A 16,530-nucleotide genomic window follows, 5' to 3' on the forward strand; every position below is an offset into this window, starting at 1 on the left:
TTAATCAGGACATTTCTCCAAGACTCTTATATATTATCATAGACATTTATAGGTATAGTGCTAAATGGCCAAAGTAATATGATTTAAAAAAAATAGAAACAAACAATAACTGAGATGGCTGCAGCTATCCAAAAATAATAAGAAAAAAAAAATGTTGCAATGGGGGATATTTATCTCCATCCAAGTATCAGTAAAACATGTACGAGACATGAAGGCTTTATAAGATTTCAAATCGAAATGTTATGCAGTTGTGACCAAACAAAAAACAAAAACATGCAAGAAACACTGGAATCAGCTGACTAGTAAATCAATTTAATGATTTAATTTGCCAAAGCTGAAAGATTTTTCTGCATATAAAAGGTTGAGAGGCTAAAAGCAGCATTAGTGAAATACCTCAACCGCTTTACATAAATATACAAAAGTGAAGGGGAGGTTATATATCAGCACATGTTCTATACAACAGAGAAACAGTAGAAGCTAAGCTAACTTCCATCTAGAAATATTACAGAGTACATAGCTCTGATAAATCTGACAAGAAAAGGCTGACTAATAACTTTGGTACCAGAACACAGATTATTGGCCATCATGACCTCACAGGACATGAAGGATTTGAACGTCTTTCAAGGAATTCCCAGCATGTGTGACGACCTTTTAAGGTTTAAAAAAATGCTTCCCTCACTACCCAGCACCTACCCAGACCCTTGATGAAGCTGATGACACTGGCCTTACTCCAGCAAACAGCTGTGCCGTCCATAGTGGGGAAGGAGGATAAGGTATACAGGGTTGTCCTGAACTGAGACAAACGCTTGCTAGTAGAATCCACCAAATTCCATGTCTTGTGTATCAGCTGGCTCTGTCCTCCTGGGTATAGTTTCCATGGTGCACAAAGCCAACATCGGGTGTGTTTTAAAAAATCAGAGTACTGTCTGGAACAGGAGACCACACAACTGCTACTGTAGATCTCTATCTCTCTCTATGAGCTGCCTCTGCTATGGCTTCCTCTTGCCTTGTGACCAACTGGTGCCTTCCAAGAGTGAAGGTCAGGCGGGAATTTTTAGCTACACAGTGATGAGGTCCAACATGCTATGGTGGCATAGTTGTAACACTATATTTATCCTGGGGTAAACACTATACTGACAGAGCTGCCATCCCCATACCTCCACATCTGTGATCTAAACCATGAGGTACAGATGAACAGTGTGTAAACACCATTCTTCATTAGGCACTGCTTCACCAAGTGTCATTTAACTGCAGTAAAAACTTTCATTTTTCAGGGTTTTGTCATAAAAGCAATGGTTTTAGCTTACTTGCCAGCTACAGAGAGTCTGTGACCAAACACATTTGATTCATAACAAGTTGCACCATGTTAATCAGAATAAAATCAACATATTTTTTTAGATAAATTCCCTCATTCTCCCATGAGATGAGAGGTAAAGAAAGAAACCAGTGTGCATATTAAGCCCTTTTCTGTTGCTCTCGGCTCTGTAAGTCTCACATGTGACTCTGCAAACAAGGAGCTCGGGCACAGCATGCATTACATCATCCCCAAGCTGGAAACACCCTGAGCATGGTGGTGCTCCCAGGAGGACAATGCAACCAGGCTAACAAGCATCTCATACACAAGCATACACATAATGTAGTCCAGAGAGACATTCCCGCTGAGTAAACAGCCACTCTAGCAGCCGTTTGTGAACAGAGTGGGTGGATATTTAGATACCCCTGAACTCTTTAACTGGACCACAAATTCCAGTGTGCACACAGACCTCTGAGAACACTTTGTTTAGCTTCTGTAAAATACACTGACACTGCTTTTTGTGACTGAGTAGCCCTGCAGGTGACAGAAACTTACCCTGCTGTAGAGTATTCACCGTATTCAGTGTATATATTTCTTCCTGAGTGTATATATTTCTTCCAAAAATTGGCCAGTTGATAAGAAAATGTTGAAGGTTGTTTTAGGCCATTATGAGAAGGAAAATAACTGACTCTCTGCTGAAGAGTCTCTGCTAATATCCAGATGTGCCATGCTGAGTACAATTACCTACAAACAGTCACTGAGAATAACATTTGAGTAACAAATTTCACTTGATAAAAATATTCTGTGGGCACTAAAAAACTTGTTACATTTCTATAATAGTTTAAGCTGAGTTTTGTTAGCTAAAGCATTTATCAAAAGAGTCTATTTTAAAATGTGGAGAGTGAAGAGTGAAGAGCTCTGTAAAAAGCAGATTAAACTGATGGTCTCAAACTATTGACTGTCAGCGATGTTTTAGAGCTGAAATCAAATGAAAGCTGCTGCCTGCTGTGAGAGAGCGTTTCAGGCCAATTATATAAGTTTAAAAGCCTGCATCTATCTCTTCCAGCATCACGGAATGGATTGCTTTATGTACAACTTTAGTAACTGTCTAAATAGTATTTTTGGCTCCTCAAAAATAGAGCAGAAGTATTACAGATTCGAGGACTTAAATGTGACACAGACACTAAATTATAACTGAAATTACAAATCAAAAAAGAGTGCTGATATTAAAAAGGTTAGAGACATAAAGAAAATAAATCAAACTAGAACAGGTTTAATTATCAGAAGAGTCATCTCCTGATCAGATTGGCTGACAGAGGGTTGGCCTTCAAGCAGTTCGGACACTAGACCTGACGCTGCAGCTGCACAATGCCTGTTCTGTGCTGTTGTTTGTCACTGTTTTATCAGAGCTGAAAACACTGACTTATTAAAAACCTGTTTCTAAAGGGTTTCGAGAGTGTTAAACTTGTGGTCACAATGCAAACAGTAGCTGACATACAGCAAGAAAACATGTAATGCTGGTTGCAGGGGCAAACTCAATCCTGATCCTTTTGAAGGCCTACAATGAATAATGAAAAGATAAATATGTTTTTTCTTTTCCATATCAGCAGGTGATGTGTAGTTTACAGTGTGTTTAGATTAAGTTTTATCGTCAATATTTTTTCTGCTGCCACTTTGTCATACATTACATAACAGCTCTTGCACATAAGTGCTGATAGATGGGATTAAGAGATCATGTGTTTAATAAAAATGTTAAATGCTGGTGCATTGCCTGCCTGTGCCTTTATCACTTTAGCAAAGTGACCCACTGTGAGGATTATGCAACATCACCAGGAGATGGCTAAATGCTGAATGTGTGGAAAGGCACACCACATTCTATGGTATCTCTTTACATGCAGATTCAACTGATATATACAAGGTGCTACAATGCCTGAGAGATGGAGCTGTAGCATTTCAAACTTTAGATTGTAACTTTAATTATATTAAATAGCTGGGTTTGTGCTCAAATTGCTTAGGTGTCATTTCATGCCTGTTTTTCAACATTTCTGCTGGTTTTAGGACCAATACTGTCAGCAACCTCTCATATCTCACAAAAAAGAATGGTGCAATAATCAGAAGCTAGGCTGTATTCCATCTCAGCCCTTGCAGTGGAAGGCAGTGAAGCTGTGAGCTATGGACAAAACATGTAACCAAGCTGAACCTCAACTAATCCTATTACTCTGTCCTTGCACCTATAAGAGCTGTTTAGATTCTGTCAAAGGACTAAACTGAAATAGCTAAGATTTATGGGAAAACAGTAGAAATAAGAGGAAGAGTCATCGTCACTAAAAGAAATACTGCTAAGGTAAGTCTAAGAACATTTAGCAGAACCATAACATTGAGCGCCTCTGTGATAATGAGCAGCAATAATTCCTGCATTACTGAGAGACGACTTAAACCCTGTTTCAAGTTTTGTGCTCTGCTACTAAAATTACAGTAAAGATTATTTGCAGCTACTGGCATGCTGAACACTAAAATTGTGGGAAACTAGGAAAACAAGACTAAAAAGTCATGTCCCAAAAAAAGCTGCAGCCTCAGTCAGCTCCATCCACTGAGCACAACAACAAGAGACATACTGCTACTCACTTCCACTCAGTGATTTCAGCAGGGACTTGATGCTGATTTCAAAGAAGCCTGAGTCCTGCTGGCTGGCCATGGCTGCAGCTTTCTGCCCCCCCTCTAGATGTGGTTTCCCTCCAGCAGCAGCAGCAGCAGCAGCAGCAGCAGTAGTTGAGCTGGGACCAGCAGGTAGTGCCTGCTGTCACTTCTCTGTGACGCACACGCAACGCTGTGCTGACGAGACTCTGAGAAAACACACTAGCCCTGCTTTACCCCTCCTCTTGCGTCCCGTCTCTGGCTGTCAGCCCTGTGTGTCTCTCTCCCCACCCTCCCTCCATGTTCTCTCAACATCTCTCTATCTCTCTAAAGCTGTGGCAGGCAGTGGGCGGCAACGCAAGCTGCCTTTAAATAACTGCGTAGAGGCTGAGAGTGCAGGAAGCAATCCTCTTAGCGGAGTGGAGTTAATAATAACTACTGTTTGTCTGAGTGCAGGGTCTGATGATGATGATGATGATGATGATGATGATGATGATGACAGCGCTGGGCTTGTGTGTCTTTCAGCATGACTGGGAAAATTCGACTGGTCAAAAACACTGAGAAAGGGGATTGGGAATTCAGGAAGCATGACACATTACAGGAAACATCTGGAAGTCACTTAAATTGATCAGTCAGTAAGATGAGAGCAAGTGAATGCAGAGGACGTACATGGGAGCAGGAGATGAACTGTTGGCTTTTAACCCAGCAACTTCTTCACAGCACCATCATTAAACAGCAGTCAAATAATTGCAAATACATCCATTTGCCAAGTAAGTGAACCAATATTACTAAAAGAGTTATAGTCTCACCTAAAAAGGGTCACAAAATAAAAAAGAGCTCACAGTAGCATCTTAAACTTGATCATTATGTCCTTCCAACAAGTCAAATGCATGATGATCATGAGTATTTTAATCATGCATGATCAAATAAAAAAGCAGCAGATCCACACATAAGAGGAGTTTGTCATTTTCCTTAATAGATGCCATTGATGAATGATAAATTGACAAAATAATTCTACAGACAATTTTTTGTTAGTAATTAATTAATCAACAAATACCACCCATCATCTCTTAAATACTTTTTGCATAAAACAAAGCACAATTAATAAACACAATTAACTTTTTCTTTTTCTTTCTGACAGAGCTAAATCAGAGTGAGTGGTTAAAAAAAGAAAAAAAAAACTTCCAGGTGTGATCAATCAATCAATGTAAGTTTCCTTCCTTTCTTTTCATAATTTTTATGAATACTATACACTCCCTTTCATGATATTTTAACTATAATAAAACCAGGATAAAATTCTTGAGGTTGTAAAGTGGTGTGGTGGTTGGCACTGCAGAAGGTTGCTGGTTCAAATCTTGTTCTCTGGCTTTCTTCTTTCATCCCAAAACATGCATGTTAGGTTTATTGGTGAGTCTTAATTGACGAGATTGAGTGTGAGCATTCATGATTGTTTGTCTCTGTCATGGACCTGTCTGGGGTGTACCCTGCCTCTCGCTCGGAGGTAGCAAGGAAAGGCTCACAGCCCCCCTCGACCCTGAATTGGATAAAGCACGTATGGAAAATAAACTAATGAAACTTTCTGACTTTTCCAGATGACAAAAAACTTAATTGTCACAAGCACAATTTTTTATTATGTGAAAAGCTGATGTCTTCAGGCAAATGGACTATAAACACATCCACCAATCCCCCTTCCGCCTGCTGCCTTTCAGTGCTCTTAGTGTAATCCTATCAGAGCTCTGTCTGTCCGTCAAGCGACAGCCACTTGACCTTGATTGCATAACACACTCTGCGATGGAGAGGCCGTCACTGGTGTTTGCACTGTTTGATAAACATGCATTTCAATGCTTCATTGTCTTGACTGTAGCCAAGACAGCACTTTTCCCGTGGTAATCTAGTGGTACAAGTCATATGCAAGTGTAAGTGTAAATACTGCATGCTTCTGTGTAATTTCTCTATCACTTAGCAGAGATTATTTGTGTTGAGTACATGAAGAAATAGGCTGCTGTGACTTTTTCCATCATTTTAAGAGAGTTGCATTTCAAACTTGCTTCTGACACACTTGTTTGTTGAAAGGGTCATGACTGCAAGGAGAGATATGAAACCCTTTTATTCACAAACTAACACAATTTCCTGATATTCTAATAACATGTCTGACATATTTTCAAAATATCTCAGAGATACAGTGCAACACTTCCTTTTAAAACCATTAATTTAAATATTTTCTCATTATAACTGGTTTTAGGGGGTCCTCAGCAGGGTGTGTCTAAATTAGGATCCGTCCTACAGATTCAATTTACCCAGCAAATGTAAATTTAGACACAAATTACAATCAATAAACATTGAATCCAGCAAACATCTTTTCTAAAATAACCACTGAGTAGTTACACCAAGCACGACACAATTAAATTATTGTATATCACCATGTTAAATGGACTTTGCAGTCAGTTCTCTATGTAACTGTCAAATATTTTGATCATGAGTTTATTTTTTAGGACAAAATGTTTGAGATTGTTGTTCTACATGATTTGGGCAAGTTCAGAAAGCCATCTTTCACTTAGTATTTCCTCTAAACAAATCTTACTTATCATGAGGAAATGCTTGGCCTATCACGATAAGCAAAACATTCATTACTGACAGAAACCAACCAAAATGGATTCTTTAAACACTGAACAGAGTTAACTTTCACGCCTTATCCATCATTCATAAACTGGTCTGCCTGAATCGTACAGTCAGAGGCTCCCTAAGGGGCAAACGGGAATGCAATTTCTCTAGATTAATAATTTTAGCATTTTTTTCAACAAGACTTAAAGCAATTAAAGCAATGAAACTCAATGGCACTGCATAGTTATGCCTGAAATAACTGTGCAGCTTAATGTGAAACTAAAACTTTTACTTTCAGGCTTAAACTTGTTTTTTAATCATCGACAGCGGTCCTGCATTGCATGGATATTTTAACAAAAGAGCTTACATGGTGCACTAGCTCTTTAAATATCACTTATCCAAACTAGTGACAGAAGGGTGGTAACAGTTCTCCTGTCCCAAAGGAACAAACTTCCTATGATTTAAGAAGCAGCAACAAGTGATGCAGCAGAACATGTGCTTTTCCATGTACCTAATCTGTCAATGCAGATCAGAAGAACAGTCGTTGTCAGTATCACGGCATGTCATCCAGGACTGGATAACATGAAAATGTCAGACCTAATTCCAACACACAGGCAGTGTTCATAGCATAACACTGTCTGGGTTTGTCTAAACCTGTCAGGGTAACTGCAGCTGAACATACAGCAGTGACTGTTTGCTGGCATACTGGATAGGATCTGTATCAGCTCTTAAGATGAAAAAAATGGTTTCGTAATACTGTTTATCCATCAGCTATATTTAATCTTGATACACAAAAAGAGAAGCTGATTAAGTCAGATTTCATAACAATGAATGTGTACATCTTTCTCTGATATACTCTAAGTGGGAAAGAAGGGACTACCACATTTAGCACCTATTAAAAGCATTACCAAGCTCTGATGGAGGAGAGGAATGTGAGGTATGTCTGTCCAGTTGAGCCATTTCTGTGGTTATCAAGTTGAAACCCTTCACTCCCTTCTCCTCTTTCTTCGCGCTCATCATTTCTTTATCTGGCACAGAAATTCTAATCTTTAATGTTCCCCTTTCATGTCAGGTTTGGGATATTTCATACTCGCAATGTTAAAGATGTTCACATGTTTAGACATTTTAGACAGTGTAATCAGACACAAGGCTAATTTTTGACTATGAGGTCAACTACATTAAAATGTGCACTGTGCTCCCCACCTGCCTGAGTCCATTATTAACAAGCCACTAGATTCCTACACAGCTATGACAAATATCACAAGGAGGCGAGGAATTTAACAAAGTGATGGATATAGTGGCCCAACTGCTGGCAGTCTTGTCCAGTGCATTTTTCAAGAATCCCTTCTCTCACAGATTAAAAACAATGTCTCGAACTGATCACCACAGCTTTAGTAAAAAGTGTTAAAACTGTGCCTACTTTCAAGAATGGTGGGCCTCTTCTTTTGGCGCATCTTTTTAAACTTCCCTCTGAAGTCTCTGGGTGGGAATGGCTCCGGAGGTAAGCTGGAAATGCGGCCCAGGACAGCCTCATCCATTCCCTCAGAACAATCCGTCTCACTCTCAGCCACGTCTCTCACAGCATTCTCCTCCAAAGACATGTTTGATGGCAGGAAGCCTACAGCCTTCTTTCATTCTTCTAAAGGAGTCATTTGAAGCAGTTCCAGGTTTTTCCACAGTCCTCCACTCTCCTCCTTTCTTGCCCTTTTAAACTTCCTTCTCTGAGCCGTGTAGAAAATTTCAGCTGTGCAGATGCAGCCAGTGTTGCCAGCTTCAGCCTCCTAATGAGTTTTAACCTCTACACTTGTCAGGGCAGTTCAGCAACTTACAGTAACATTCATGAATTGGGCAGGTATTGGATTACTTGGACTGCCCCTCCTCTTTTCAGCAAAAAAGGCAAGAGGCAGAGAAAAGAGGGGCAAAGTCATCACTGAAGAGGGCGGGAGAGGGACAGAGAGGCTGGTCAGACAGCTACAAAATCCCTGCCTACTGTATGCCCATGAGGCAGTCCTGAATAAATATCCTGTATTTGTCTTGTAGTCAACACATCAACATTTAAACAGGCACATCTTGCTCCTGGCAGAATTAAGGTGTACAACAACTTTTCCCCATACTCTGATATGCTTGACAAATACAATTATTCCTACTCATTCTGCACAAATCATCTGTATGTTTCTAAAAGTGTCTTCTATATGACAGTCTGTGTTGTCATCTTTCTCAGTGGCTTTAAAAGAAACAGAGCCAGACAAGCATCCGCACAGCTTGCAGCTTATTGTCAATTCAGTCATTTTCAACCACAGTGAACAAGTGAACACAAACTGGACACACCTACAACATGAACCAGTTTTTCCAAGTCTGACCTACATCAGCAAGACAAACACCCAGTGTATGTCAGAGAAATTAAGGCGTTTTCTGTTTAAGGAAGAAAAAACAGTTGGAATAAGGAACAATCAGCCTACACAGTCATCTTGTCATGCCACTGATATGTTTGCAAAAGGTTTAGTCAAACAACACATTTACATATAACTCGCTCCACGATCTGCTGAAAATACAAGACTGAATTATGTCAACAGACAATAACAGGGAGCCCCTGACAACAACTTTTACTCATTGGAATGACTCTAGCAGTTGTCACTTTTCATGCACCTGTGGAAGGGTAAGGTAGCCTAAAGAAAACATTTTTCATGAAACACACAAGTGAAAGCTGTCCAAAACACCAAAGTTGATTAACCATGTTTCAGTCTCTCCTGAAGGGTTATTGAGTCTGAATTACATCTTCCTGTGAGCCCGATCATGACCTACTTAAAACACCCTCACGTTGTTCTTAAAGAAAGAACAAGCAAAGAAAAGTCATGTTTTTTGTTTAGTGTTGAAGAGGCAGATTTTAAGTAATTAAAGAAAAGACGTAAAAAAAACACAAAAATGTGTGTTTGCACACAAACAAATGAATAAAAAAAGATATGATTTGGATTGAATTATTGAAAAACTTCCAACTAGTAACAAGGAAAGTATGCTTAATTTGTTGAGTGTGCAAATGAACACATTATCAATGGAATTGATCATTCAATTTAAGCTATGATTCACATTTTTAAGATTTTAAGAATCTACTGTTGTATAATCATGAGAAATCTAAAACTCAAGACTGTACTGTATTGTAGGATGTTATAGTAACAGTGCACCCTCTAGTGACAAGTAACAATATCATTTTAGTTATTTGTAACAATAGATTTAGCCACATATTTAAGCCACCTGCTTCGTGACTTGCTGTGTTATCTGATTCTTGTTAGAGCAATCTGTCACCATGAGACCACACTTATCGTTCAGGACACGCAGAAAGGACATGAAGCCATTAGTCTACTCTAATTTACTTATTTTTTACAATTATTGTGCATTTAGAGCACATTAGATGCTGATACAAAAAACTGAATTACTGATAATAATTTATTTTACAAAAGGTTTGTCTATTGTGCAATTATGCACTTTGTTTGTGGACCAATAAAGCTGTGTCACAACATTTGCATGGCTTAGCCTTGTAGTATTATAATGTAGCATTTAGCCATTTAACCACGTCTGTATCACTTTCTTTAGCAACTGTGAGGACATAATCCAACTTTTTGAATAAAATGTAATGACTAGTGGACACAGTCAAACAACTCAGAGAAACACGAAGAGCTGCCTGGACATGGAAACGAGTTTGGAGTCATCCCTCCCGCTGAAACCAACACCCTCTGGTGGAGCCAGAAGCCGTTTCCATGGTGAGACACATTTAGATTTGCACTGGCAGAGCAGAACGTGATGAATAATTGATAGATATCAGGCCCTAATGTTAGCACGAACCAGCTGAAGGTTAAGAGCAATGCTTGTGAACTCTTGAATACACTCTCGTGCAACAAGTGGAAAAACACAGTGCACTGAGAGAGCTGATGCTGGATAGAGATAAGACACCTTTATGAATTAAAGTGATAGAGTATTGGTGTGTATAAAAGTAGTACATTTCACAGAAGTGTTCACTATAGAAGTTCAAAGAGAAAGCAACATTAATCTATTGTCCTCGGGGGATGTTTAAACACTACAAAATGACAACTAAGTGTCTAAATGTATCAAACCTGTCAAACGTATCTGCTGTTCCAGCCTCTCACAACTTTTAACTATCACCTGATCTTTCGGCTTCACCCATCTCCACATTTTGCACAAATTACTTCTCATAACAACTAAGAAAAAAAGCTAACAAAAAGCCGGCATCTAGAGTAAGTAATTATTCAGTCAGTCACCTTTTCTGTATACTGCTCTGGGTCAGCACACAAAAGGACTATTCAAGGGCAGCAAATAAATGGATAAAGAGCACCTGTTCCCTGCTCTGCATGCCTATTATCAACTTCATGAGGGAGGAGCTTCACACTGAACACATGCTGCCACTGTGGACTCGAAATAAAAAAAAAAGTTGAACACAGAGCATATCCATGTACAGTGAGGTAATTATGCTTCTTATAAAAAAGACTGATTGCTCCTCATGAATATGGGCTTGGACCGCATACCGTTATATCTTGATTCAGTTTATTTTACTGCAAGGACACCCGTGGGATTTATCTGAGTAACTCAGAAGGATCATAAACATCAAAAAGGAAGGACATATTGAGTTGTGCTGTAACATTCCTTATTGTATCAGCAGCCTACAGGAAAGAACAGTCTCTTTGACCAGGGAGGGCTGGAAATGATTACAAGGATTGATCTCTTATAAAGATGCCCAAACAGTCCAGGTGTTGATGTCTTCTGGAGATGCTGGAGGTGATCATTTTGAAACGGTTTGAAAAGTCAGCACTCATATTTTTACTTAAGCAAAGTCTCAGAATTTTCATGTGAGAGACATTTTTGGTTCACATTAACATGCGCAAAACTTGCAGAGTTTCCCCAGAGTAACAACAATGTCAAGTCATTTCAACTCTATTTATGGAACACGTCTGCACAAACAAATTTGTTTTGTATGGATTGCCGAAACAGAACCAAACAAAATAACAGACAAAGATGTGTAGAAGGAAGCTGGAGGACATCTATGAGTCAGAGTTTGGAAGTCTCCTCAAATGAAAAAAGAAAAAATCTGACACAGTGAAATCCTTGTGATTAAAGATCAGAGGAGATAAGCTTCTGCCTGGCTTATGCAATAGATGAAGGGTGCAAAGTTACTTAATTTTTAGAAATGCTGCTCTGACATATAATGCTGCTCTGGCTATATTTAATTCTAATTGATGTGAGACAATATTAGAAATATTTTAGATCATCTATGTTCATTCTGACCATACTGCAACTACAGCAATATAACTATCAACATTTACAATGTAGTATCAATATGTTTATCCATGTCAAACAAACACAGAGAACACTGACTTTTAAATAAAAGTGTGCATATAAGAAGTCAGGTATTACTAAATGTTGTTAACACAGAGAAAGACAGAAAAATAAACACAGTTTCAAGAAATCCATTAGATTTGCACTGGGGCTGTATCGTGTAATAGAGGGGATACAAAAGCAGGTAGTGTGTCGAATAGCAGAGCTCGACCTTAAGAATAACAGATCTCCTTTGAGTCACCCAATTCATATAGTACTCATACTTTTTGGCAAAAGGTGGAAAAAACAGATTAGCATGAAAAAACACAAACATGCGCAGAACAATCTAAGACTCTCATCTACCAGGCTGGATTTAAGTTATTCTATTGACAGTGCTGGGAAAACAAGCACCTCGGCATCCCTCCATGTCATCCTGTAATAAAATGTTTTTCTCACTCACAATACAGACAGTGTCACATACGTTTCCCAGCTGAATGATTCAGAAGTGATAATTGCAAAAGGATCAATAGGAATTGTTGATCTATTGGATTTTTTTCTGCGGGTAATTAGGTCTCACATGTTGAATATTAGAGGGATGTTAGCTTGGGTTTGGCTTAAATGAAACTTTCGCTTTGATGCCGCAAATGCCACACGAGTAGATTTTGGAACTACCAAAATAAATAGCTTTCCCTTTATAATAGAAAAAAAAGAAAGAAAATGACTTTTTGCCTTATTTAGACCACAAGTCATCTGTATTAATCACAACCAAGTAAAATGACGACTATAGGACCTATAATTGATCACTTTGAGAACAAAGTTTTTTTAGTTTAATTTTTAAGTCCGAAAGGGCCAAAGTTGTTCCAAAACCACACAGAAAAAAACACCACAAATGGTTAACTATCTCCTTGTCTCCAAACTGAACACAACTAACAACAAAATCCAGAAAACTACAAAAAACTGCCAACCAATCAGCATTTGAGCGTATGATAAATACCTTCGACAGCAGCAGGTAAGTTTATGTTGATTACTCCATCCCAACTTCCGAAGTGAGTCCAAGTTTCAGTTTCAGAGTCCCTCCACGAGCTCCACTTGTTAGGATGCACTCCTCTCCGTGGGTCTTCCTCCATCAGCTCTGCAGATACAGACTCCACCCCCATCAGCCACTTCGTCCATGTCCTCCTGAATAATGAAAAACATGCAAAGCTTCGGCTTTCTTCAATCTGCACGATGACCTGGTTCGGGGGCATGCGATCCGCTTAAAAACACATCTGCTGCCTTCTGCTTAATTTAATAGGGAATCCTAAACGCTAATGCCATTAGGCTATAGATACAACAGTATTGCAGTGGAGGTTATTGCTATGACACTGAGGTCAAATATTAAACAGTTTACTATGAAATCAAACAGTCTTAAGAAAACGTGACGTGAATGCATTTCAGTACAAACAATAGGACATCTATGGAGCCCATTACAAAACGTATGTTCAAATGTCCAGAGTGACCTTCAGGTGAAAGGATTTCCTCTGGATTCTTCAAGTATTTGCCTATGCAGTTTTTTTTAAATATATACCGTTTAAAAATGAATAAACTCTATTTAACCTCATTGTAAATACTTGAAAAATCCAGAGAAATCCCTTTATATAAGGGACAAGGACAACAGTCAATACTGAACAGCCATGATGTCCTGACCCGTCAGGCAACACTGCAGTAAAAACTGACTCTGTAGTGGAAATCACTGCGTGAGTTAAGGAACACCTCTGAAATTCACTGTGAGTGAACACAGTTTGTTGCTGAATCAGCAAATGCAAGTGAAAAGGCTACGGCACTAAGCATAAACATAGAAAAAATATACAAAACCCTACCACCTTCTCAGAGAACGAGGTCAGGGACTGAGGCAATGTGGAAAACTGTCCTGTGTTCTGATGAAACCAAAGCTGAATCTTTTTTTTTGTAAATAACTGATGCTGCCATCTGGCTTGAAGAGAGACCATCAAAAGCCAGCATCAGTGATAGTATGGCACTGATGACGTGCATTTCTGTAAATAAACCATTAATACACAGAAAATACACAGCTTTTGGAGCAACATGTGTAAATATTGTTGAGACAACTTTATAAAGAAATCCCATGCTTATTTTGGCAAGACAAAGGCGAGCTATGCTCTCCACAAATTAAAGCTGCATGTTATCAAACAATCTGTGTGCTAAACTGGTTCTCTTGCTGTCCAGGCTTCCTCCCAATCAACAACTCGACAAAGGAGCAGACATGACTGTTGAGCAGATGAAATCCCTGAACAAGCAAAAATAGAAAAATCCATTTCTGAGTAATAACAGCAACTGGTCTCATTAATTTCTAAACACTTACAGAGTGTTGTTAAAAGAAGATGAGGCACAGTGGTAAGCGTCCCCTGTTCAAATTAATCTCTACAATACGTAACACAACAATGCTTTTCACGTAAATGGTGTAAACAGAATTTTTTTTGCTGGAACACTTACTTTGTGTTCTATTTTGTGGACATGTAAGCTTGATCAGTAGTTGCACATCAAATTCAACCACACAAAATGAGAAGGGGATCTTTGTGTAAGATTTCAGGAAATTAGCGCCACTGCAGCTTTGCCTCAAACAGCCCAAAATGTTGAAAAGACACCTATTTATTACATGCAAATGGAATATGAGCAAACACAAGTACAGTCGGGTGGGTTTTGGAGGGTACTGAGTAGTAATGCCACTGTGAACTCTTAAGAAAATGATTTTAGTCAGGATCCAGCAGATGGCGTCAAAGATGTGATTTTCAAAGCGATCGCCAAAGAGATACAGGTGTACTCTTGAAGTCTGACACAACTCGATGTGTTCTTCAGTGCACTTCAAACCCTGTAAATGAAAAAACCCAAAAAACATTAATATATAATCTACTAGTATCCAAACAAGATATTTAATGCCTGCATTGATTTCTGAAAAGCCAGAGGCAGTGAATCCATGGTGTTGAAGTGAGCTGACATAGTTCAATGACTGGCCATCAACTTTTCCAACATCACTGTTTTTACCACTCAGAGTGAGCATGTTACTAACAAAGAGCTCTGTCCAGATGAGAGCAAAAAAATCGCTTTGTCAGCCGCATGAACACAATGACAGCAGAGCGCTACAGAGGTGGGAGCACCAGGTGCACTTTAAGATAAAACATTAAAAAAACAAAAACACTGACTTGCTTAGAATAAACTGACATTTCCTCCGAAATAAGCAGGGTGTCCTGCCCTAATGCAATCCAATTGAATCTATGATTATGCTTTGGAAAATGTTTTCTCGCTTTCTTGTGTTCTGACGGGAGCCAGGTGGTCTTTGCTGCAGTATATTGGCTACGGTGGTAATTCTGTCAAGCTACTGAACGATGAAATAACATGTCAGTGCCACCACAAAAGACAAATTTCAAAGCAGTTGCATAACTCAGCACCGCAGCACTGACCTGATCCAAGTGCTCCTGTCTGATTTCTTTGAGGAATAGAGAAAACAGGGTATTAAGGGGGATGTGCGTGGCTGTCACATTGCTGTGCTTTGATGCAGATTCAGGTAGTTCTCAGTCATCTCAGATGAAAGTGTGCTGGCCAATTAAAAAGAGATTCCATAATAATTTGTGAAAGCCATGACCCTCACAGACATGCGTAAAATCACATTTTCTTCAAAGTAAGTGCTGCTTCACTTTGCACTTGTGGGTGATAGGTTCAATACCATCTTGACATTTTTGAGTGGTGCTTTGTGGCTGCTGATTCCCCTGCAGCAACTTCATATTAAGAGATGTCTTGCCAAACCATGAAAGCTTTCACCTTCAAACTTGCACTTCACCTGAAAGTTTTAGACATTGTGACCCTTGAATCATGCTTTTGGCTCTGTTAATGGAGGATGCAAGTCTCCTTTCGAAACCTTTGGGTTACAGCACAACTGATTTTGTCCCTCACAGAGAGGACGGTGCAGAGGGTGAAGGCACTGAAGCGGCAGGTCAGGGGGAGTGTGGATCAAAGATCCAATGTCTTGCAAGGATGCTGTGATTGCATGGTTTGGGCTGTGCGGCATGATTCTACAAACAATATTGATGTGCCCTCGGATGAGCTGTGCAGCTTCATTGAGTTGGATACACGGCTGTGATTGAGATAATATGTTAGAAAAGATGGATGGTGTATCAGATTAGTCGTGATTTTTGGAATATGCTCTAGATTAAACCAGCAGTTATAGAGTTAGCAACATAAAATTTAATCAAAGTTCTTCAGCTGTTGACTGAGGTATTTAAAATTCTTACCAAAGAGAAACCTGGAATTATAGTGGTATCTTGACGAGCAGCTTCAAAACAGCAGGTGATGCTGTTACTGGAGAGGAGTAAATCAGAGATGATGTGAGAGTGCAGTTGTATAAAGACTAAACAAGAACTTGGAAAAGCCTGTGATTTTATGCAGGGTATCCATGCTGGCAAACAGCTGGTCTATGCAGCTAATAGTTTTCAGACAGATGGGAAGTATCTGAGATCCTCCATGATTTGCATATAGAATCTGAGGAGGTGTAAAAAAAACCACCACTTTATGTTTTTGTACCAACGTTTAAAATGCTAAGTACTCAAAAAAAAAAAGACTCTCAGTCTCTGACTTTTTGAACCATCTCCAAAGTCTCTCTTGGCAGGCTGTCAGCTTTACAAGGCAGC

General features: G+C 39.2%; 1 protein-coding gene across 6 annotated transcripts in view; it reads right to left on the minus strand.

The window, feature by feature from the left end:
* Positions 1-12,946, minus strand: part of frya (furry homolog a (Drosophila)) — a 47,909-nt gene extending 34,963 nt beyond the window's left edge. For 2 of the 6 annotated variants that reach the window (XM_075473100.1, XM_075473099.1), the window contains exon 1: positions 7,950-8,358. In XM_075473100.1, the coding sequence (XP_075329215.1) occupies positions 7,950-8,130 (181 nt within the window). In that variant the 5' untranslated portion in view covers positions 8,131-8,358. Of the gene's footprint in view, positions 1-693; positions 950-3,919; positions 4,073-7,949; positions 8,359-12,845 lie in introns of those variants that run through there. The other 4 variants (XM_075473104.1, XM_075473101.1, XM_075473103.1 and 1 more) reach the window with 3 other exon arrangements.
* Positions 12,947-16,530: the final 3,584 nt, after the last annotated feature.

Source organism: Odontesthes bonariensis, chromosome 9, assembly GCF_027942865.1.
Source record: "Odontesthes bonariensis isolate fOdoBon6 chromosome 9, fOdoBon6.hap1, whole genome shotgun sequence".
Lineage (NCBI taxonomy): Eukaryota > Metazoa > Chordata > Actinopteri > Atheriniformes > Atherinopsidae > Odontesthes > Odontesthes bonariensis.